The sequence below is a fragment of the Saccostrea echinata genome, unplaced genomic scaffold (assembly GCF_033153115.1).
Source record: "Saccostrea echinata isolate AGI-Se365-2 ecotype Australia unplaced genomic scaffold, CSIRO_AGI_Sech_v1 ptg000010l, whole genome shotgun sequence".
NCBI lineage: Eukaryota > Metazoa > Mollusca > Bivalvia > Ostreida > Ostreidae > Saccostrea > Saccostrea echinata.
In genome coordinates this window covers 1,878,273-1,903,033 of record NW_026889759.1, presented here as the reverse complement: position 1 = coordinate 1,903,033, position 24,761 = coordinate 1,878,273, and the positions used below count along the sequence as shown (strand labels likewise).

General features: G+C 32.0%; 1 protein-coding gene across 4 annotated transcripts; it reads left to right on the top strand.

The window, feature by feature from the left end:
* On the top strand, positions 1 to 19,015 carry LOC133184583 (uncharacterized). 4 transcript variants are annotated; one of them, XM_061319667.1, is made up of 8 exons: positions 1 to 85; positions 3,179 to 3,289; positions 7,931 to 8,038; positions 8,991 to 9,177; positions 12,124 to 12,185; positions 15,752 to 15,854; positions 16,610 to 16,673; positions 17,124 to 19,015. In XM_061319667.1, the coding sequence occupies exons 3-8, from the start codon at positions 7,981 to 7,983 to the stop codon at positions 17,193 to 17,195; spliced, it is 546 nt and encodes a 181-aa protein (XP_061175651.1). In that variant the 5' UTR covers positions 1 to 85; positions 3,179 to 3,289; positions 7,931 to 7,980; the 3' UTR covers positions 17,196 to 19,015. The 4 variants fall into 4 exon arrangements, with proteins under 4 accessions (XP_061175651.1, XP_061175649.1, XP_061175652.1 ...); XM_061319665.1 differs by lacking the exon at positions 1 to 85 and adding an exon at positions 124 to 354; XM_061319668.1 differs by lacking the exon at positions 1 to 85 and adding an exon at positions 124 to 354 and having other exon boundaries at positions 16,610 to 16,686.
* The last annotated feature ends 5,746 nt before the right edge of the window (positions 19,016 to 24,761 follow it).

The following is a 24,761-nucleotide window of genomic DNA, read 5'->3' as shown; positions in this document are numbered from 1 at the left end:
ACTTTAAATCTCCAAATATCACAGGTGACAAGGACACTGTAGATTCATTGAGCAGTGGAAATACAAACAAGACAATCGGTTAAAGGTAAGGTTTGGCCCACAGGATTACAAGATAAGGTCTATGGTGTAGTACACCATGCATGGCTGCCTTTGTCCACCAGATGAAATATAAGTAAGGAGTATATCTGGCCAACTGAAAACTGTGACCTTATTCTTCTTGTGACCTTTCTCTAGGATTATCTGTCTGTCTGTGTGTATTCAGTGGATAACATTAATGTTTTAGTTCTGACCTAGATAACGAGGTGAAATTTACGTTAATAGTCGAACCATGTGGACTAATTTCTGGCCTCTCAGGTAATTCACCTTATTCAGATGGAACAAATCATACTTCACATGAGAAATGAAAACCCCGACCTTTCTGAAAACTGTAAAATTAACATTGTTTATGTTCGTGTTCGCATTATGAAATTCTATCTCAACTATGTGAAGAATGTGGTCTGATATAATGGCCGTATAGTAGGGTAACCGTTATAAATAAGGACTGATTGTTCATTAAATTTTTACACAAAGTGTACATTTGTTTGATATTTCGTCCATCCTATTATTTGAGATATAGTAGTTAAAACAAGTTCCACAGATCTTACCTCTGGATGATTATAATAAAGCCCTTAACATATTATTACAAAGCTAAATAAACACAAACTAATCTTTAAAGCTTTACTGGCTTGTACATAGTACATACATGTATATTTATACAGTTCTATTTGTTTACATCAATAGTATTATTTAGTTTTGTACATATTCAATGACATAATATTGAAGGATTGAAGAATGAATGGACAAAAGAGAAAGTGAATTGCACCTGAATGCAAGCTGTTAGAGCTAAAGTAGCAATTAGTTTTTCCAATGATTGTAAGGCAATTTTTGTCATGGGTTCTGGGAGCCCTCAAAAGGGGAAGGGGGGAGGGGGGCAACATGGTCAAAACCCCTCAAAGCAGAACATATTTCAGAATGTTTGTAAAGTAAAATGGCCAAATCTATGATAGATAAAAAATGAATAGGTCATTTTATAAAAAAAAATGTTTTTCTATGACGGTTATCAATGAAATTCTGTGTAGGAACATTCTATTTTTAAGTATGTAACACAGCAAACAATAACATCTGACAAACATTCTTTTTCAAGTGTAATTATTTTCAGACTTAGATAATAAAATATTCATTTGATATCAGAATAGGTATTTTTACTGACACTGTTTTTTGTTTTACAAATTCTTCAGAATAACCATATTCATTCAGACCTTTTAACTTTCCTTGTGTTGGGCCAGACTCTGGACAGCATTGATCTGCAATTTAAAAAAATGTATAAATTTGTACAATATATTGAAAGACCAAAGCAAGAATTCTGAAGAAATCAAAGATAGTAACCTGTGAAATTATTGTTTGTACACAGATACAGTAAAACTTGTCTAATCCAGACCTCACTCAGGTTCCATAGAAATTGGCTGGATTAGACAATATTCTGGACTAGACAACATTTTAAATGATCGAATTTACTCAAAGAGACATGATGTTTTCATTGTAATACTCTGACAAGATTTTGGATTACACAACATCCAGATTAGACAAGTTCCACTGTACTGTGAAATAACAACACACCTGAGTTATTGATGTTGAAGCTATCCATTTATCAGAGCATTTAAGGAAACACTTGCATGCCTGTGATTTTTGGACTACATCGGGTATTTTTCTGTATGTTGTCTACTTCCTTATTAGTATCGTTAAACAGAGACTATTCTGCATGAAGATGAGGAGATTATATCTATAGGCTGTAAAGTATGATAAAATAGTCTAGGGGTAGCATGCATGTATTATGACTTTATTCTTCTATGGGTTCATGATAGAGTCAAAAAACTCTGATTTTGTCACTCACAAGTATGATTAGAATCTTCCATTCTTTTTTTTCCCCTGCATGAAACCAAAGTTCAAAATGCATTACTGACAGTACCAAAGCTTTAAAATGCGTTTTGACATATGCAGCTAAGATTTTCTTTAAAATCAAAATTAAAAGTGCTTCCTTAAATAAACTTGCTGGATAAAATATACATCTGCTAATTAAGTTATTATGTGACTCAATTAGTATAAGATATATGTCTTTAGACAAAGACTACCATTTTAATGACACTGTTAATTTGCTGTATGTATGTAAGTTTTTCTTCTTCCCTCATTTTTCACCTGCCAGTTAACATAACTAAAGAGTGTAAATAAAAACAGCATGATCTGCACATGGCAAGGAACAGGTAGCTAGCTGCAACTCACTTTGTGATGGAGTGATGCCAAGCACATGTTATTCTCGAGTTAATGTGTGGGGGTTAATAATTGATGGGATTAATGGAGCATCTTCACTTTATGTTCTTTACTACAAATTTCTTGACAGTTGATAGTTTTGCTAACAGGCAGATTTTGCCTTAATTTACAAGTTTGTATATTTTTCCTGGATTATGATTGTGATTCCGAAGTGAAGAGTGTAAAATTGACACAATATAACTTGGGTATGTCTATCAATTGAAAAGGATTTTCCAATTACCTGTGTAGAAGTCTCTCATATTGATTTGCTTATTTTAGATTTATAGTAATTATTTGATTCTGAATTTTCAATTTAAAATTTTAATGAAAACAGAGGGCATTGAGTCACTTCTACAATCTTGCATTTCTATCTCTTTTAATGCCTTTGGGCAGTATCCAATATCTTTTAAAATGAATTCTGCAATGTGTTTAATCAAAGTGCCATTCCTATTTTTTCTTGGAATTCCTTTCATACTTTTGTCTTATTTAAGTCAACTGTACATACTTTATGATAACATTATGTAATCAGAGAATGTCTGTATTATATTACAGTTTTATATCATTAAATTTTGTTGCATATTTTTTTTTTATCTCAGTGTATTTTATAAAGCAATTTAATGTAAGGATGCACATTGCCTTATTAAGTTGACCTCTTTGGGTCCAGTAATTAAGCCTAATTGCTGTAAGTGATTAAGACTGAGTGATATATGACAGCTATATCTGTTGAACTGCCAGATCAATTGTCTATAATTGACCCACTGTGCTTTATATACTTCTGTGCTTTAGTAGCTGGAGTTTCTACTGTGTTACATGTTATACTGTTTTATTTTTTTAGGATTTGCTGACATTGACTAATTGGAGTAGTTGAAGAATTCCTTTGATGTATATTGATTTTTTTTCTGGCAAACAATAGCAGAATTCCAGGATTTTTTGCAAATAGTTCAAGGTAAGATTTAGGATTTATAAGCTCAAAGACAATGTCTGAGTTATAAATAAGTTTTATTCCAATTTTGAGACCAACAGGCATAAAAGCACAGAGAGAGAGAGAGAGAGAAAGAGAAGTTCTAAAAAAAAAACCCAAAGAAGTTCTAAAATGATTATATGTATACAAGTAAATGAACAGAAATAACAGAAATCAATAAAGTATCAAAAATTTGTGTGATAACCTTCATCCAGATTAAAGGAATAGATTTTATTTTTTGCATCAAATACATGTATTACATGAAATTTAACTACACAGTGCAAAAAACTAAACTATACAAGAAAATTTTAAACATACAAGGTTCAATCATGCAGAATATCAACTTAGAATCTTAAAGATCATGGGTTGATCTCATGTCTATAAGAAAATGTCCATAAATTTCTCTAATTGCGTGATTTCTTTTTAACCTTAAGCTATAATGACCGTCTATTCTATTCAAACAAAATTTCAACAATTCAGTGGAGCATTTGTAATTGTCATGAAACTAAAGATCTATTTTTATGATAAATCTTGGGGATCAGTTAGTTGTTGATTTATTTAATCTTATAAAATATATGTCAACAATGTGTGTTCAGTCTTAATGTATCAATGAATTTTATTTAGATTTATTTCAAGTTCTATGACATTATGTCACTCAGCCATTAATTTCCATGCATAATCTCATCATCAGATCTAAGTTATTCTGATTTACAATACTTTGTTTGATGGAGATTCATCATTCACTCATATAGTTAATTTTTGGTGAATTTGAAGAATGTGCATTAGAAATTTTAGATCCTACCCCCTAAGCATGTGATTGGAATTTTTTTTAAATTTTTTTATTTTTATTTATTTATTTTTTTTTTTTTACAATATATGAGTTATTGAAGATAGTGATTTGAACTTATAGTCTACATGAATAATCCACATGAAACATATATGAGGGCTAGACCACCAATTGTGGCACAGTATAAAAGTACATGTTTCACATAAAACAAACTTTCATAGAACTTAATTATTTCAGAGAGAGTGAGGTCATGAATTAATTGTCTGTATGGGTAAAATTACTGGCTTATTTTAGCACTAGTGTGCATTTATGCCATATACCGTAACTGAAAGTTAGTGCACTTGAGTTGTCAGTTTAATTAATTTAAGCTACACCTTACAAATTTTAACAGCAAGATTTTTTTTACTTCCCCCCTTCTATACTACAAGTTATTGCAACAAGAATTTAGAATTTCATTTGATTCATGTATATTTTAAAATACAAATATACATATAAGTATATATGTGATAAGTGGTCACAATTTTCATGGCAACACATTTTATTCTTGTATAGCAGACAAACACAATTGTTAGAATTATTAAATAGAGAAGAACAAAAGAAATATTCTGATATGGTACTTTTCTTTTATACCATTTACCAATAACTGCAAGCTAGTGTAAATGGAAAGTTAACAGCTTTGATTATGATCAAGCAATACAGAAACATTTCCTATATACTCACTGGCACCTGTAAATGTTATTTGAAGAAGAATTAAGGTGCATCTTTATCATGTCGGACATACATAGCATACTAATTGATACAAGCAGAGCCTTTGTGAAACAGTAAGCAACCTTTTGTTAATTAGAGCACTATTTAGACAGAAAGCAAAATATTTATTAGTTGGCAATGGATAGGAAATAGTTGAGTAACTATGGATTTGTGTGAATTCTGCTGACAGGGAGTCTATAGTAGATCATATCATCCATATATTGATTGGGTCATTGTGAATCAGAAAGGCAGGGTGATCGTAAACCCATAGTACATTAGTACAGTAGAAAAGTCGCGGATGGATTAGCCTCAGGTAAGATAGACTTTACGGAGACTTAGAGAGCCTTACTTTGTGCAGTAAACTTAATTTATTATGTTATCCTCAAGTTGATCATAATTTGAATCAGATTGCCAGTAAAAGTACATGTATATCAAATTGTTTTAGCATGGATTAGATATATTTGTTCCAAAAGATACTAAAAACTATCAGGTTGCTTTATGCTATTTTATATGGAGTGTGTAGAAATTATAGAATGATTCAAACTGTAAAGGCTTAAGCAATGGTGGATAAAGTTTATGCAAGTATATAATTTCTTGCAGTTGATCAGTTTAAACACTTGCATTTGAATGGAAAACCAGAGAATAAGGAAAATTTATTTAGTAATTAGATTCAGACAATAACTTTTTAATTTGCATATCAAATCTTTAGGATGGAATTCTGTTTCCTTTTCTCTCTTTTAAGGTTATACTGTTTTTTTCTTCATATTTCTCGAATAAGGAAGTTTTGTTCTGTTACCCTTAGTTCATTAAGTATTGATGGATCAAATCAATTTCTCTATTTCTCGGTTCCTACTCCGTTTGTAGTGAGTTTAGAATCAAAGGTCCAGACAATGCAGAGGGCGTAGGATGTTGAGGACTATTGTTCACTTGTTAGGACTTGCCATAATTCTGAAGCAATCTTCCTTTAATTGGTACTTCATGAATATTGATACATTAGCTCTGCAGATGCTGGTTTTATTTGATAGAATTAAATTGTTGACACTCACAGAAGTTTTTTCCTGATATAATTTTTTATAGAGTATACCGGTACTTTGAATTAGCTTACATTTGATATACAGTTGAACTTTGGCATCTCAAACACTGATATCTCAAATACCATGAATATGTCAAAGTGATTTGGAAGTCCCAACCATTTATTTTTTAAGTATTTTACATTCTATATCTCAAATCCTCGGATATCTCGAATTTTTTTCTCAGTCCCATCGAGTTCGGGATAATGAGGTTTGACTGTAATTTAAATAGGTGCTTATTTGGATTTAACACTGAATATTTACTCAGTGTATTATATATTGATTTGTTTGTTTGTATGTTGTTTAACGTCCCTCTCGAGAATTTTTCACTCATATGAAAACACCACCATTATATATTGATATTTTAAAATGTTGGAATATTAATTACTTTGGTTGTACAGTCCAACACAAAAAAAGTAGTCATATATTGTTTGAGATTCAAATGCAAAATTATAATGTTAAGATCAAGCCCATCAAGTTATTTTGCTATGGCCTAACATTTACTTGTTTGAGATATATAAGGTAAACTGTGCCTATTTTTGGCACTTGTGAGCTGTGGATTTTTCATTGGATCTATAAAATTTCTGGATTCTTTGCAACTCAGTGTAAACAAAAAATATGAATAAGCAAATCTGAGATTTTAGTAGGTAGACATGTATGCTGGGAATTCAAGTGGATCAGTCATTGGGAATTTAAAGATATTTGTGTAATTGAATTGAAATCTGATAGAATTCAAGTTATGTGCCTTTCAACTCTAAATCAGGATTCCTCTTTAGCTTGTGAATCATAAAGAATGATTTTGTGTAGGCAGAATAATTTATATTATGGAGTGTGTTAGGTGATAATTCTATGTGTGATTCAGCCATAGTAGTCCCAGGGGCAGGGAGGAGAAAAACTAACCATTTGCTGATTGTAACACGAACACCTTGATCTTACTGTTTTTGTTACATGTACAAATGCAATTTATTAACTCAAGAAAAAAAGTGTAATATTTGCAATACTATAAGTCTGATTTATATTGATTCTGAAAAAATACATGAATTGCAGTTTGATATCAAAATTATTTTGTATATTAATTTTTTGCAAAATATTGTATCCAAATGGATATACCACTCTCACTAGTATTTAAAATAAATGAGACTGTGTAACTTAAAAATGAACTTGTCATTCTTGGAAAGTGTAGAAGCTAAAATTAAACAGAAAAAAATCAGTAGACACTTAATTGGCAACAATTGATGTCAATAATAGCATTATCCTGACCAAATCTTTGATAAGTACAGCACTTGTTATAGTCATTCACTGATTGTATTGACTTAAAACCTAAGGTCTAAATACTTAACAATCATCAATATAGGAATCTATACTTCTGATAAAGATGAACTTAAAGTGCTTCTGCACTGGCTCATTATAATTACCAGGTATTTACCGAATAGGGGATATAACGTGTATATATTTTGGTAAAACTTTTGTTCAAGAAATTTTGATCATTTACCATATGGTATATTGGCTAAATGAAAGGTTAAATATCACACCTGAAGTATTCAATCATGCTGTTTACCTTTGAATTATTAAATATTATCAATAATTCAAACGGTAAACAGCATAATATTTTATTTCTGTGAAATATTGATGTTCGATTTTGCTAAACTGAAGAATTAATGCGAGGTCAAGTGTGCATGTCTTGTGTCATATGTTCAACAAAAAACTGTGTGGATATTCCCTTTGAATTCTTTTGAATATGAATACTGCATGTATATAACATGCATTTCGTCTCATACACCAGTCAGCCATTTGGAACCCTTACAGTTTGGCATTTTCAATATTTGAATGTTTGCAGAGAGAATGGTAAATCGTTAAATATGACTCAGACATGAAAAAGTTGTAAGAAAGAAATTCTCTCTCCATGCTTTACTTATTTGTTTGTGCACCAGTGCAGGTATTCTTTAAACATGTAGTGCAGGTATTCTTTAAACATGTATGAAGGTGAATATATGTTATAATATATCATCTTTTGTCTTTCAGAGCCCAGCATTTCCAGATGACTGTACATCTGAACAGAGAGAGGTAAAGAAATGCATCAGTTGTTACACCTGATACTGGTTCTATTATCCTCACTCTTAACCACTACACGTAAGTACATGTATTAACAAGAAAAGCCAGCACCTCTACAACATTATTTATCAAAAGATCTTTTAAAGGGCAAATAAAAAAAAGGATAAAAATAGAAGTGCTCTTATTTGTGCATGACTTAAGTAATAAAATGGACCTGTTTGCAGTAATGGTTTAAACTAAATCATACTTACAAGTAGAAAAACTAAATAGTGTAATTCAGTGATATCCCTTTTGAATATACAGAGTCATAATTGTGTAATATTTCACTACAAATTCCATTCAAGGAATTAAAAGCATGTTTCAAAAATACTTCCTGACTGCTAAGTATATATCCAATTTTGTCCCAATATATAAACAGAAAGTATATTTTAAGTGTGCAATAAGTATGCAACCATTCATTCAAAGTGGGGATTAAAATTCTTTAACCTGTTTGCATACCTTATAAATTTATTAACAAACAGATACCTACGCAGTCAATCACCTGGATCACAGATCAAAGGCAACAGAGTTAACTTATTGCAATTAGAAAAAAATAAAATGTTCTAGTTTTCCATTGAGTAGGTGTAAAGAAATCCATTGCAAATTGACTACATCATCTTTTCTTAGTATGTCCAACATGTGCTTTGAATATTTGCTGTTACTTGTTATTTTACTATGTTCATCATCAGTAGGTTTAGAGGAACTATGTAATAATCAAGGTACTGTGCTAGTTAGAAGTTTTATATGTTAATTTGCAATTAGAGATATTTTGGTAATAAAAAGGGTTTTTTTTTAAGAAAACTTTGTGGAAGAGGGTGGAATCAGGAGATTGCCTACAATATCCCCATTACTCTTTTTTCTGGAATTCTATTGTGCTCTAGAACAAAATAAAAATTGATATGACATGGAAAAGTTTAAAGCTTTCACAAATTTATTGAAATAGATATTCTTAACTTAACAAACAATTTTTTATTTGATTGGCCTGTTGTAGATGGTTGTGGAAGAACACCAGCTACCCCCCGTCCCACCACTGTGGCACCAGTGACAGTAACCACAACATTTGTAAGTCACCGCAAACCATGCACAGCTAATGAAACACAGGCACAGGGTTGTCTGAATGGAGGGACCTGCTTTGTGTTGGAGATTGAAGAAGGGGAAGAGAGAACTACACATTGTCAGTAAGTGTAGTGTGAGATAATAATCCATTGCCAGTAAGTGTTACCCATTGTCAGTAAGTGTTGTTGTTGGGAGAACTACCAACTATCGGTAAGTGTTGTGGTTTGGAGAACTACCGATTGTCAGTAAATGTTGTGGTAGGGAGAACTATCCATTGTCAATAAATGTTGTAGTAGGGAGAACTACTTTGTGTCAGTAAATGTGGTGGTAGGGAGAAGGGAGAACTACCCATTGTCAGTAAATATTGTGATAGGGGAGAAGTACCCATTGTCAGTAAATATTGTGATAGGGGAGAACTACCCATTGTCAGTAAATATTGTGGTAGGGAGAACTATCCATTGTCAGTAAATATTGTAGTAAGGGGAACTACTACATGTCAGTAAATATTGTGGTAGGGAGAACTATCCATTGTCAGTAAATATTGTGGTAGGGAGAACTACCCATTGTCAGTAAATATTGTGGTAAGGGGAACTTCTACCTGTCAGACCCCCTCGGCATGTAAAAGATCATTTTTCTGGTTTTTGAAAAAGAGTAGCCTCACTGGGGGCTGCCAGAGAAACCCAAAATATCTTTTAAATCTGAACAAAACTTTTCACTGATGAAATATGGCTGAAATATTGCTGACTCGGCATTAAACAATATCAACCAATCAATCTTCCTGTCAGTAAGTGTTGTGGTAGGAAGAAATACCCATTGTCAGTAAATACTGCAGTAGGAAGAACTACCCATTATTAGTAAATATTGTGATAGTGAGAAATGCGCATTGTTAGTAAATATTGTGGTAGGGAGAACTACCCATTTTCAGTAAATATTGTGGTAAGGGGAACTTCCCATTGTCAGTAAATGTTGTGGTAGGGAGAACCATTGTCCTTAAGTATTGTGGTAGGAAGAACTAACCATTGTCCTTAAATATTGTGGTAGGGAGAACTAACTATTGTCAGTAAATATTGTGGTAGGGAGAACTGCACATTGTCAGTAAATGTTGTGGTAGGGAGAACTACCCATTGTCAGTAAATATTGTGGTAGGGAGAACTGCACATTGTCAATAAATATTGTGATAGTGAGAACTGTACATTGACAGTAAGTGTTGTGGTAGGGAGAACTACCCATTGTCAGTAAATGTTGTGGTAGGGAGAACTGCACATTGACAGTAAGTGTTGTGGTAGGGAGAACTGCACATTGTCAGTAAATGTTGTGGTAGGGAGAACTACCCATTGTCAGTAAATATTGTGGTAGGGAGAACTGCACATTGTCAGTAAATGTTGTGGTAGGGAGAACTACCCATTATCAGTAAATATTGTGGTAGGGAGAACTGCACATTATCAATAAATATTGTGGTAGGGAGAACTACCCATTGTCAGTAAATATTGTGATAGTGAGAACTGTACATTGACAGTAAGTGTTGTGGTAGGAAGAATTACCCATTGTCAATAAATATTGTAATAGTGAGAACTAACCATTGTCAGTAAATGTTGTGGTAGGGAGAACTTCCCATTGTCAGTAAATATTGTGGTAGGGAGAACTAACCATTGTCCTTAAATATTGTGGTAGGGAGAACTAACTATTGTCAGTAAATGTTGTGGTTGGGAGAACTAACCATTGTCAGTTAATATTGTGATAGTGAGAACTGCACATTGACAGTAAGTGTTGTGGTAGGAAGAATTACCCATTGTCAGTAAAAATTGTGGTAGGGAGAACTACCCATTGTCAGTAAATATTGTGGTAGGGAGAACTGCACATTGACAGTAAGTGTTGTGGTAGGGAGAACTAACCATTGTCAGTAAATATTGTGGTAGGGAGAACTAACCATTGTCAGTAAATATTGTGGTAGGGAGAACTGCACATTGCCAGTAAATGTTGTGGTAGGGAGAACTACCCATTGTTAGTAAATGTTGTAGTAGGGAGAACTACCCATTGTCAGTAAATGTTGTGGTAGGGAGAACTTACCATTGTCCTTAAGTATTGTGGTAGGGAGAACTAACCATTGTCCTTAAGTATTGTGGTAGGGAGAACTAACCATTGTCCTTAAATATTGTGGTAGGGAGAACTATCCATTGTCAGTAAATATTGTGGTAGGGAGAACTACCCATTATCAGTAAATATTGTGGTAGGGAGAACTATCCTCTGTCAGTAAATATTGTGGTAGGGAGAACTAACTATTGTCAGTAAATATTGTGGTAGGAAGAACTAACTATTGTCAGTACATATTGTGGTTGGGAGAACTACCCATTGTCAGTAAATGTTGTGGTAGGGAGAACTACCCATTATCAGTAAATATTGTGGTAGGGAGAACTACCCATTATCAGTAAATATTGTGGTAGGGAGAACTGCACATTGTCAGTAAATGTTGTGGTAGGGAGAACTACCCATTATCAGTAAATATTGTGGTAGGGAGAACTACCCATTGTCAGTAAATGTTGTGGTAGGGAGAACTGCACATTGTCAGTAAATGTTGTGGTAGGGAGAACTACCCATTATCAGTAAATATTGTGGTAGGGAGAACTACCCATTGTCAGTAAATGTTGTGGTAGGGAGAACTACCCATTGTCAGTAAATATTGTGATAGGGAGAACTACTATGTTTCAATAGTGAAGCAGAATAACTCCAATGCTTAATGCTCCAGTGTAAATGTCTCTCACACTATAGAGTCCTCAAGGAAATAAACCACTTGTTAGGTTTTTTACTGACCATCTATGAAAATATATCTGGTTAATCTTGTCTCAAAGATGGCCTGGCTTCTACTAGTCATCTATGAGATTATTCAACCTGATATATTTTTTATAAACATGCAGTCTGTAACAAACCTATTAGCGATATTATCAGACTTGTGTTTGAATGTTGGATGTATTGGTATAGATCAGTATAAATTTATAAATAATGATAATCAGATTAAAAACTCTCCTTGGTTGACAACTTGACTTTTAATCAAGATAAAAACTCTTTTGTAGATGCCAAGAAAATTATATTGGAAAAACCTGTTTCTACATTGATCCAACATTGATATTTCAACGTAAGTCCAATTTTTTGCAAATTGAATTTGAAATATTTATAGAAATATTAATGTTGCTTAATTAACTTACACAATACAAAGTTTACTCTTCTACTACGTGCATAATAATTTGCTGCTTAATATAGAATTCCTTTGTGTTGATATCAACCTAGAAATTTAAATAACTTTTACTCTGGGACATTTTGTCATACGTAAAATGACTTATTGCATATCCCATTATGCATTATTCAACATAGCATTGACTCAATTAACAAAAGATGTATTTTTGTCCTAGAAATGTTCAGTAGCCATCAACACTGTAACACTAGCTTTGATAGAACTTTTATTCAATTCAACCACATGAAAAACTTTGCCTAAGATTTTTCTGTTAATTATTTATAGGATAGGGGAATTTAATCTGTTTGCCACTGTCATCTGTTGTAAATGGCCTTTTAAATTTTCATTTTCAACACTAACACCAGGTGCATTTTGAAAGAAAATTATTTTGTAGTCTGCACTGCAGTATTGTTGGTCACTGCTTTGACAGCCTATAGATTAGGGTTTCAATAATTTATAAATCTCAAGTGACTCTAGACTCATTATTTTATTTTTTTCTCTGTTTAAATTATACTGTGTAAACAATACATTATATCTTCATTGCTCCATTAAGATGCCATGCCTCTGTATCCCCCCCCCCCCCCCCAACACACACACACACAGTGAAATTGAAAAAGCTGAAAAATATGCATACAAAAGAAAAAAGAAAAGGCACCCTCTTCTAAGATTGAAAAAAATCAGAACAAAGTGACTTTCAAATTTATAAGCTTGCAGCTAGGTAAATTATATGCATATAACTAAGAAATTTAATACACTTTCTGATTATAAAGCTATATTGGAATGTAAACCAACCATTTAGATGCATCAAAGTTACTTAAAGGTATTGTAGATGTAATAAGGGGTCTCTTCCGATTTCTACATGTATTTGCTGCTTATTAGGATGGATATTTGTACCGTATTTGAAATCCTTTGACAAGAAGTTTAGAAAGTCACAATAGCCTATGAGAGTCTAGATGTTTCTAAGTTTTGAAATGAAAATTAGAAGATAGTTTCTTGATGTGATCAACATATTTCCAGGTGCCTTGAGCACTCAATCAATCTAGTCACACAGATGACTGCATGGCTAGTTTTTTTGGGAAATCTTTGATAAAATTGATAATAAATGTTTTGCATGTATGCCTTTTCATAAAATATTTATTGCACTTTAAAATATGAAATTAAGAGACAGAAAAAAATTGGCACTGCAAATTAAAAAGAGTTAAACATATTTTCTTCTTAATCTATAATATTAAACAATATTCTGCAAGTAAATAAATATTTTTTATCAGATGTATATAAATTAGGTATAAAGGACCATTTTATTTATAAAAGTTACATTGTTAATTATGTAAAGAACTTTTGCAATGTAAAAGATGAATGAATCAGTAATTTTCTTGAAACAATTCAATTACTTCAAATGATCTTACATTTTTGTAATTTATTGAATTCTAGGCTCACTGTGTAAGTTCACAAATACATGCCTTTAATTCTTCTCAATCTTATTTATCTGATGCTTTAACTAAAAAAAAAAAATCACTTTTCATGCATACTACAGTGTAGTAGTTAATAATTTTTACTGTCTATTATTTTCTCCCTTAAGAAAATATAAAAGAGAGAGTAAGCATGAGAAGTGAAAATTGTACATGAAATATGTAATTGCTTTACTCATTAACTATTATAATATTGTTGATTAACACACTTTAACTTGCCTGATTAAATAAAATATTGTATATTCTAGGTTAATATTTAAAGATAAAAATTCTGTTACCAAAGTTATATGAGTATCATCTCCAGGGTAGGCAGTTTATGATTTATAAACCATGAAGTGGTTTGTTTAAAAAGCATAAACTATTCCAATCCAGGCTATATGAGAATAATTGGGTAACTTTGAAATTCATATCTTATAATATCATTTTCTTCCATTAAGTGAAGAAAATAAAAAGATCTATCCTCAAAAATTACATTACATTGTACAAAATTTAAATATAATGTCATTTGGATTGATACGTTTTTAACACAAGTCAAATTGTGACATAAGCAACATAGCTATTCAGGTTATATGATTATAAAAACTATTTTTTTTACCAATCAAATAGCTTGTTACAACCAGAATTAAATTATATAAATGTTAAAAGTTCTGTGTAAAACTAAGAAAAAAAATTAATCACCAAATGTTTATGAGATCAATCACTTTAGACAAGTTTTATTGTACACTTAATTATTATGAAGCTGCAAAATATTCAGATTTTGTCACAAAAAACTCCTGTTCACCATGCATCTATGCGTGCATTATTACAACAAATTGTCTTTCTAATATACCTAGAAGATGTCATCTAGCATCATTGAATATTTTTCTAAATGCATAATATTTCTTTCATATAGGTATACATGTATCTAAAAGTTTCACTTTTAAATCAATTAATAGTCATTTATACATGTTTCTCTATGCATGAATTGTATTGATTAGTGTGCTATGTACATGTTAACTTGAGCCAAAAACTGACTTTAAATATTTTATAAAGCTGAGATTTAAAGAAATAATTGTTAATACTTTCTTACATTTTTTTAAATCTGAATTAAATCAAGAAATTGATGAAAATGATATTGTAATTCATTTATTTTGTTACAATTATGTATAATATGTAGGTTAAATGGAGAAATATCTTTATTTTTTGGACTATCAGGACAAACTCTCACCTTTGGCCTATGATCCCAGTCCAGAGGGCAATTATTGAGTTTATTAACACATCAACTGGGTTACTCTTGAATTTAACTATTATGTGTTATGGTGATTGGTGTACTAAACACAACCACTGGAATTTGGGGACATTAAGTTTCATTGTGACATATACAAATGCAAGCTTGGAATGCAAAGTTAGCTAATATATCTTAAATTTACTGTATACAGCGTTGTTTTTGTCATGATCATTCTATTTTTGCCCTTTCACATTTGCAAACTTTAAATTCACCCATGCAGACACAGTTAAAACTGTGTTAAAAGAGAGATAATTCTTTTTTGAATTTGCCAATGCACTTAGCTGATAGGGACAAAAATTTCCCTACAGTATTTAGAAAATTTGCAAATTAAAAGGCATTTTTTTTTTAAATGCAAATTGTAATTTATCTGGGTAAAATATGTTTAAACACTGAATGTAATTTATCATAACCTGTTTAATTCACAAGGCACTGTTGTTACACTTCTCCTGTCTTGCTCGATAGTCTTACCATATACATTGTCTGTGTCCAAGTCATGAATTCAAAATTTCCATTCAAAACATAGTTTTGTCATATGAATACTAAACTTTCTTAGATACTGAGTTGTGAAAATATATCACACCAGTTATACTAGCCTAGCTTTTCTACTTATTCATCTTTTACAAAGCACTTTGTACTCATTAAAAGTGCTGCCTTGTTTGCATACTTAATGGATATTTTGACATGTTTGAGTTACTGGTGTTTTAGTTCACTCACTCAGTGTTCTTACTTTACAGGGGAGAGAGATGACAGAGTTAAGGCAGCAGCCATAGCAGCCAGTGTTGTGGGCATTGTTCTCTTTGTTACTGCCATTGTGTGTGTCTTAGTTCTACGTAAAAGGTAGGTCTCGTATGTTTTTTTTTTCAGTATTTTACTATAAAATTGTTCACTAGCTTCCAGGCGAAATTTGTGCTTACAGAGTACTGCACAGCTTTGAAAGTCTCTGATTTTTATAAAATAAATTGAAGAATACACAGTCTTGAAATTGAAAATATACAGTAGTGTAATTGTAATAAGCACTTTTTATTTGCAAGAACTGTACTTTCATGTAATTATGAGAGATTATCTCAATTAAGTCTGCTTTAACCACTTTATCTTGTATCTACGAAACAAATCTGTTTATATATATATATATATATCAGAGACTTTTTTTAGTCTTAGAAACAAATGTTGCTACCAAGAGGTAGGATATTTTATTACATGTGTAATAAAATGTACATGGCTTACATCACATTAAATTCTTACAATGAGCTTTTGCGACAAGAACTGAATCAAAGTTTAAATAAGGTGCTTTATTATTTATACAGAAAAATATAGTCATGAGTGACAGTTTTACATAGAATTCAGGGAAATGAAATGAAATTCAAATGCAACTGTTTTATAATTTGCATTTTGATTGGCTAATGTACTGATGTTTTAGGAGTTAAACGACCATTAGCGAGAGTGATAGCTTTTGATTGTGACTTCATAAAAGAATAGAAAAACACAACTTTTCATGATTATTTCACAGTCAGTTTTATTTAGAACAAAACTCAATGAAAGAAGTCATGAACATTGAACAAGATAATTAACATTTATATAAATTTTAATTATAGATACCTCAGGAGGAAGGAAATGGAGAAGAGAGAGGAGAAGGAGAAACAGCCTTTACATGATCAGGTATGCTACAAAGGCAAGTAAAATCATTATTATTTACCTGCTTAGTATGTAAGGTTATAACCAGATGGTTTGATCCAAATTTGCTGCCGCCTTAGACACTCTCATTGAATGCATCTGAGATGCAGTGGTCATGTGAATTAACTATAGATCATTAAATTTTTGTGACACCTTATTTTGACAAGTAAGTTATCTGATTTTCATGAGCAAAATAAAATTTTCACAAATTTTGCTGTATATTAATTAACTTTAATAATACAAATATAAGCATGAAATGAATATAATGATTATGAACATGAATATAAGAATGAAATTTTCATTAGGTAGCAGTCTTGCATAATTAAGAAAAGGTAAAGTTGTTGTGAACAGAGAGTGATTTACAGTATATATGTGTGTAATTCAAGAATGTAAATTGTCACAGTTAAAAGATATTATTTTAAACTTTGGTTGCAGGAAACAGTGACTGGGGGAAACAGTGAGGAATCAACTCTGGTGAATGGTGGCCATCAAGTCAGTTCTGTATAGCATGAGAACTGACTGACATATATCACTCAAAAGGACCTCTAATGCATGGAAAATTTAACTTCTCAGTGAAATAAAGAAAGCAACTGCATTTTATTGTGAAAGTGACACATGAAAACCCCTGCAGTATGAGATTTTGTGACTTTAGAAAGTGTCTTTCCTATTTTTGCATTTAACTCAGACGCAAAATGTTGTGAAAAACAAACTGAAAAAAAATGGAAGCAAGACAGTGTGCCATGATTGTGAAAGATTACAAAACTTTTGTGAACCCAGTGATACAGTGAGAGCATCACTGCTATTTCTCTACATTATTGTGTATGGCAGAGTTTATTTATATTCTCATTTTAATGAAATCCAGCAGACAGAGTAGCCAAAAGATCACACATTCCTTCATCAAAAAATCAAAGCCTGTTATGCATGAATTCACAAAGGTCTGAGTGAACATTAAGTGAAAGCATCAATAGATTAAAAATGACTTCAAAATATTTAACAATGGCTAAAATTAATTTTTAAATATGATTGAAAATGGTTAATGAATCAGGTATTCACTTTTTTTTTTTAAATTAAGGTGTTTCCACAACTCCTTTTGCTAGGGCATATGATATGTTTTTTCTTTATATTTTTAAATTGATTGTGCTTTTTTGATGGTTGTTCACTTTTTGAAACTATTTTTCTGATATATTGTTTTTTTTTGTGACACATGATTTATTGGCATAGGTAAGAAGCAGCAATGCTCTCACATGCATAATAATAATGCTTGATAACAATTGATTCGCAAATAAGATAATTTTATTCAAATTAAACTTGAAAAAAAAAACATGTCACTGGTCAAAATTTGAATGACCATCTAGTGAATTTAATAATTGTCACCACAATCTATAATATTTACGGAATATATACACAGTGAATATTTATAGGTAAAGTATGATGTTTAATAAAGAAATTTTGATTTTTTGAAATGAAATTTTTAAATGCAATACTAATGCATGTAGATCTTCAGGTTTGGTATTTTAGTGCATATCAATACTTTAGCTTAAATTGTAGACAATCAAAATTATATACAATGTACTTATTTTGCAATGTCTATATGTTGAAGAATATTCATTCTAGCAACTAAGAATCTGCTTTTAACTAGAGGGCTTTATTATTTTGAAGACATTACCTTTTTTCATACATGTTTTGTATTGTGTGTTTGAACAAATATTTTGTACATATTGTTTTATTTATTTAATTATCAATTGAACTTATGAAGGATTCGTTATTATTGTTGCATATCATCAAGCCGGAAATCTTATTATTTTGTATCAATTTGATCACAGCATATAGATAGATCTCTTAACAAATTGCACTCAGCTCATTATACTGCACAATGAATTGAGGTCTATGTTGTATTGAAATTGCATTTATACATCTTTTATTGTGCAATATGTTGACATATGTGAGGTTTTGATATAAATTATAAGCATACTTGTCTAATTACCATAATTGCCTGTTTACAACAGTTTACCATTGGTTATAACATTAAATTATTTGTCAAATATAATTGATTTTAGAATCTGCACTGTATGTCACATTATAGCTCTGATAAATGCAGAGTCTATATTCTCATTCAACATTATGTATACCATTGAAACACAAAGGTTGTGTCAGAAGGGAGAAAAAAACATCCAAAATCTCAAAAGCCTTGACTTGAATTCTCAAAAAAAATTGTAGAAAAAGTTTTCATAATCAGTAGTAACTTTATCAATACATGTACTTTATCCTTTGCAGGCATTTCATTTCCTGTCTGTTTGTTTCACAAGGAAATAAATATTTACTTATAACCAGTTATCTTTGTTTTTGAGAGAGAGAGAGAGAGAGAGAGAGGATAATTAAAGAACTATATTGTAAATCAGTAATTTCATAGTCTCTATTTTAATTCAGCTCAATAGTGTTACACCCACAAAGGTAAAGAGTATAATTTTTAAGGTTTCTTTGAAGGGTAATTGTCAGGCCACAAGTTCAATAACTGAGAATGAAAACAGATAAGAAAACAGTCTCTCTTATGTCATATTTACTAAAGATATAATACCTCAGAGACCTAGAGTTACCAGGAAACCTTTATATGCAAGATGTGAATTTTTGACCTTGACCTTTTGACTTAGAAAATCAAAAGGGGTTTTCTTTAAGTCATTAGGATTTATGATATAAAATTTCATAGAAAAAGCTCAAGGAAAACTAAAGTTATCACCTGGAAACCATTTTTTTTTTGCATTGTATGAATTTCTGTCCTTCACCTTTAACCTTTTGATCTAAAATAAATAGGGGTCTTTTTTAAGTCACCAGTTTTATTAGCTAACCTAAGCCGAAGGCTCAAGTGAGCTTTTCTGATCAAAGAGTGTCCAATGTTCGTCTGTAGTATGTAAACTTTTCACATTCTCGACTTTTTCTCTAGAACCCTGGGCCAATTTCAATTAAACTTGCCACAAAACATCCTTGGGTAAAGAGGGTTTATGTTTATTCACAGGAAGTGGAGATAAGGGGAGATAATTAATCAAAAATTCATGAAAATTTGGTGGCATCTTTTAAAAATCTTCTCAAGAAGCACTGGACAAGAAAAGATGAAACTTATGTGAAAGCTTCATTACATACTCTAGATTCAAGTTTGTTCATATTATAAACCCTGGGGTTAGGACGGGACCACAAGAGGGGTCGAAGTTTTATATAGGAATATTTAGGAAATGTCTTTAAAAATCTTCTTGAGAACAGAAAAAGCCATGATTAGTCATATTATGAGAGAAGTATCTTCAGGTAGTGTAGATTCAAGTTTGTTCCATTAAATCATGGCCCCTGGGGGTAGGGCAGGACCACAACAGGGGGTCAAAATTTACCATAGGAATATATAGGAAATATCTTAAAAAATCTTCTTCTCAAGAACAGCTTAGCCATTATTAGTCGTATTAATATGGAATTATCCTCAGGTAGTTTAGATTCAAGTTTGTACAAATCATGACCCCTGGGGTAGGGCGGGGCCAAAACAGTAGACCACTACTTAGTTACTTACATTTTTTTTTAAACTTTCTCTTGGTAAATCCTTTTCTACTGTAAAATGCTTTAAATTAATATCAGAGTATTGTGTACTTGATGGACATTTAAGGATAGAGAATTTGGTCTTATATAGGATGGAAAACCTTAATGGTATGAGCAAAATAAAAGTTATAAACACCAGTGGCAAGTATCCTAAGGAATTGATGTTAAGTTCTGGGTGTAGTAAATCTGAAGAAGATTGAGACACCCGGTTCTTATCTATCAATGTCAACTTAGGGGAGAAACATGGTACGAGTAGTACCTTACCCAGTCCCCATCTCTAGATAAGAGAAAATTTCAGTACTGTGTGATATACCCTAGCTCAGACAGAGATGTCTTAATAATCATTCCAATCATTAACTCAGACAGAGTAAAAGGAAAACCTATATATCCATTGTAAGAACCTGATCATACACGTTACATAGGAAATATCTTTAAAATCTTGTTCTCAAGAACAACCAAGTCATTATTAGTCATATTTATACAGAAGCAACCTTAGGTATTGTAGAATCAAGTTTGTTCAGATTATGACCCCCAGGGGTTGGGGGCACAACAGAGGGTCAAAGTTTTGCATAAGATTATATAAGAATCATCTTGAAAAAATCTTCTGCTCAAGAACAACAAAGGCATGATTAGTCATATTAATATAGAAGCATCCTCAGGTAGGAGATCCAAATTTGTTCAAAGAGGGTGTTGCAGAAACTCGCGATTATTTCCTAAATCGAGAAGGACACGACGCATGAAGAGTTATCTCTACATATAGATACATGTAATGCTGATGACTTTATTTATACGGCGGGTATGTCCAGCCAGGGACCTATATACTAACGGGATAGGCAACTCCTTCAGTGCCATGTTTATAATGTTATAACAAAACATTTCACATTTTACGTTTATTTCATGAGTAGTTTTTTTGCTAACATAGACTGGCGACCTGTAATTAAACTTTTTTTTTCACATCTATGGTCACTGTCGCCATATTGCAAGAGAAAAGTTAGAACGATAAAAAGCACAATCAATGGCAAGTGCACCTCGCACATCATTTTGAAAGATATGCTGTAGACAGCGTGCGTTAATATTTTTCAATATATATAAATGTGTCCAATAATCACGCTGTTGATGCAATATCCAAGAAATCCCATTGAGTCATTTCAATTTTGTTGCTTCAAGTCAAAGCTGAGCCACTATTTAACAGAACAATAATGAAAAGAAATGCGTATGAAAAAATTAAATTATTTAAAATGATATTACTTTATTTTTTAAGACATCGCCACTAAATAATAACATTAAATGTATGTCTTATTAGTTTTAGATCACAATATCAAGGAAAGCAATTTAATTCTGCATGCATTTAAAATATTATCCATTAACTTTCTGACATTCTCTCCCTCTCTCTTTCTCTCTCAAGAGAGATGTTACATTGTACTTCCATTATAAAAGAAAAAATATGTGTATATATATATATATATATATATATATATATATATATATATGTACCAGCCATTCCAAGATTCGAACCCCCATTCTCTGGTAAAAGAATCTTTGCACAGAGTCCACACACTTTACCACTAGACCAGCTCCGACACTGAAGCATCATGTGCTATTTTATGTGCACATTTTGCATTTCGGATGGATAATAATTTTTATTCGATTTTTGTGATTTTCAAAAATATGCCTCTTTTGAAACAAAAATCGAAAATGGCAGCTTTGAAGAAAAATCCTCTCTCTTTATGATTATATCAAATTCATTCTGTTTCAAGGAGACAATTTTTCAGAAATATGGGGATTCCCTATTTGAAAAAACAGAAAACTTGACTAATTTTGCTATTTAACTAATTTACACTTCATTTAATGGCAAATTGGAAGCCGATATGCAGTTTCTAAATATAGTTCTACATTGTGCTGTATATACCGTTGTATCTGAAAAAATTTAAGACGGTTTTCTGTTACTTAAATTTTTTCTTTTCAACTGCTATACAACTTAGGGAAAATTACAAAAGAACTGCAACACCCTCTTTAGAGTGGGTAGGGTGGGGCCACAAAGAGAGATCAGAGTTTTACATAGGAAAACATAGGGGGAAAATCTTTGAAATTCTTCTGTTTTAAAATAGCAAACCCATGATTAGTAATATTGATATGGAATCATCCTTAGGTAGTGTAAATTAAAGCCCCCCTCCCCCCTGTTCAATACTGAACTGATTTCTGCTTCTTCTTAGCCAACGTGCTCAGGTGAACTGAGCAATGTGGCTTATGGGCCTATTGTTTTATATTGTTATGGAATTCTTTGGGTGGTTAATTTGGGTTTAATACTCACAAGAAAATACCGAAATTGATGAAGATATATACAATTATGGAGATTTTAAGCGATGAAATTAACCTTAGAATATTCTTATGTAGTCCTTTAAAAAATCATGAAATAACCACTTCATTTACTGCTTTTAGGCATCAAAGATTTAGAAAGGTAACAATTTAAGACCCACGGTTATTTTTTCATCCAGGTTAAGCATAAAGAAGAATGAAATGTGAAGTCCATTTAAACAAATTCTGAGTTGGTTCAACACGGACCCCTGAAAACAGAGATGAGATCAAGTGCCATGGATGAGCAATCATCTTTTATCGACCAGTCACATCTGCTGTCCTTTACCCCTTGAGATGATCGAGTAAACGGAAAAACCCGTAGACGATTCAGATTAAAAATAATGGCCTAACAATTTATATGAAAGACTCAGTCAATAATTCGACCTAATGACAGATTATGTCATTGTATCAACCATATGCTTTGCGAAATGTTGATATCTTTGTATCTTCAACTTATTTGTCAATAGCCTTCATTGTTTTAGAAATCGTTGGTACGTAGAACATGCTCTTGAGTAACGAATCAACTTCACAAATCTATCTGATTAACTGTAAACATTTTGTAGTTCTTCCGAGAGTGGAATGTTACTTGGGACAGAGTCACAATTAGATATCAGTGGACATACACATACCACTAAAGCATCGATATGTACTTAGACTTGTCTTTAGAACAACCCTAAGATGCTTAATAGGATCGTTACATTGTGATTCTACTGGTTTAAAACGTTGATCGTTTAACAACTCCACAAGACAGTTAATTAATGTATAAATCTGAATTGCAAATCTTCTAATGTTGTCTACAGAATAGGATGTACCCTTTGTGGGCTAATTTATGTTGGTGAAACCAAGGGTTAACTTAATAAAAGAATATCGGGGCATAGATTTCAGAATAACAACGGGGGCCAGCAGCTTCTATACAAGCATTTTAATTTACCAGATCATGCTATTTTATCAATGAAAGTTAGAAATACAGAAAAGATTTACCATCATACTAATAGCCCATCACTGAGTACACCTTTCCGTAGACAACGAGAAGAATACTGGATTAGAAAACTAGGCACGGCCTTTCCATATGGTAGCAGTGGCAATGTCGATGGTGTTGGAAATCTTTCAAGCCCACAGTGTAGCAATGTGAATGTGATGGGACTTTTTAACAGGACAAAGAGACGTAAGCGTAGTCATGGACATCGATGTCTCCTTTGATTCACTACTACCTTATGTAAATAAACAATTAGACCTTCATCACATTAAACTTTACTCTGTCCCTTTGAAAGTTTTGAATAGTCTTTTTGTAAAAGTCAAGGAAAGTCCATATTTGGATTCCTCGATACCAGAATACAGGCTCGGATCTGTGGTAATGGATATTGCAAATCATGTTTAACGGAAGAAAATACAGCTAAATCTACCCGTTTTTTCCTTAAACTTCAATATGCCAACAAAGGAATTGACGCGGTTAATATAAGTTATATTCTTAATCAGAAAAGGATCCAGTCTCGTATTCCACCATTTTTCAATTGAGGACTACATTGTATTTTCAATTGAAGACTACACCCTGTACATTGTATTTCCTATAAATATACATGGACTATTGCTTCCAAACTTTTTAATCACAAGAAAACTTTACAGAGCCTGGATATTGAGCATCAGAAACATAATCCTCCATCGTGTTCATGTTCTTCTTCACCCTACAACTATAGTCCTGCTGGATACGTTATTACTGGTGACGTAAATATAGTTTGTAATGAGGACCTTAAATCGCTTATTTTAAAAGGGCCAAAACCCGATCTTTTAACTGGAATCATAATGTCATAAATATGAGTTCTGTGGAAGATTACGCCAGGCGATAGGCCAGACATGAAAAAGAAGACCTTTACACATTTTCAGAATGGATTAAATGTATCAGATGTATGTTAGAATATCGCATTAACAATTGAGGAGCAATATGAAAACCATCTATCCTTCTCAATAATTCAGAAGTGAAAAAAGAATTAGACTACACGATCAGTATGTACTGGTACCAGCTTACAAAGCAGGTAACAACATTGTCTTTGTTTGTATGGCTCTTTATTATATTTTAGAAGAACTGGGATTTAATTTGACAAGTGGCAATCCAACTTGTACCCATTGCTCCCTTTCTAAGTAGGAAAT

Excerpts from the sequence above, each read along its gene's own strand:
- LOC133184583 (XM_061319667.1), top strand. The coding sequence starts at position 7,981 with ATGCATCAGTTGTTACACCTGATACTGGTTCTATTATCCTCACTCTTA. Across the intron at positions 9,178-12,123 it reads GAGAGAACTACACATTGTCA|ATGCCAAGAAAATTATATTG; the intron begins GTAAGTGTAGTG and ends ACTCTTTTGTAG. Across the intron at positions 12,186-15,751 it reads TCCAACATTGATATTTCAAC|GGGAGAGAGATGACAGAGTT; the intron begins GTAAGTCCAATT and ends CTTACTTTACAG.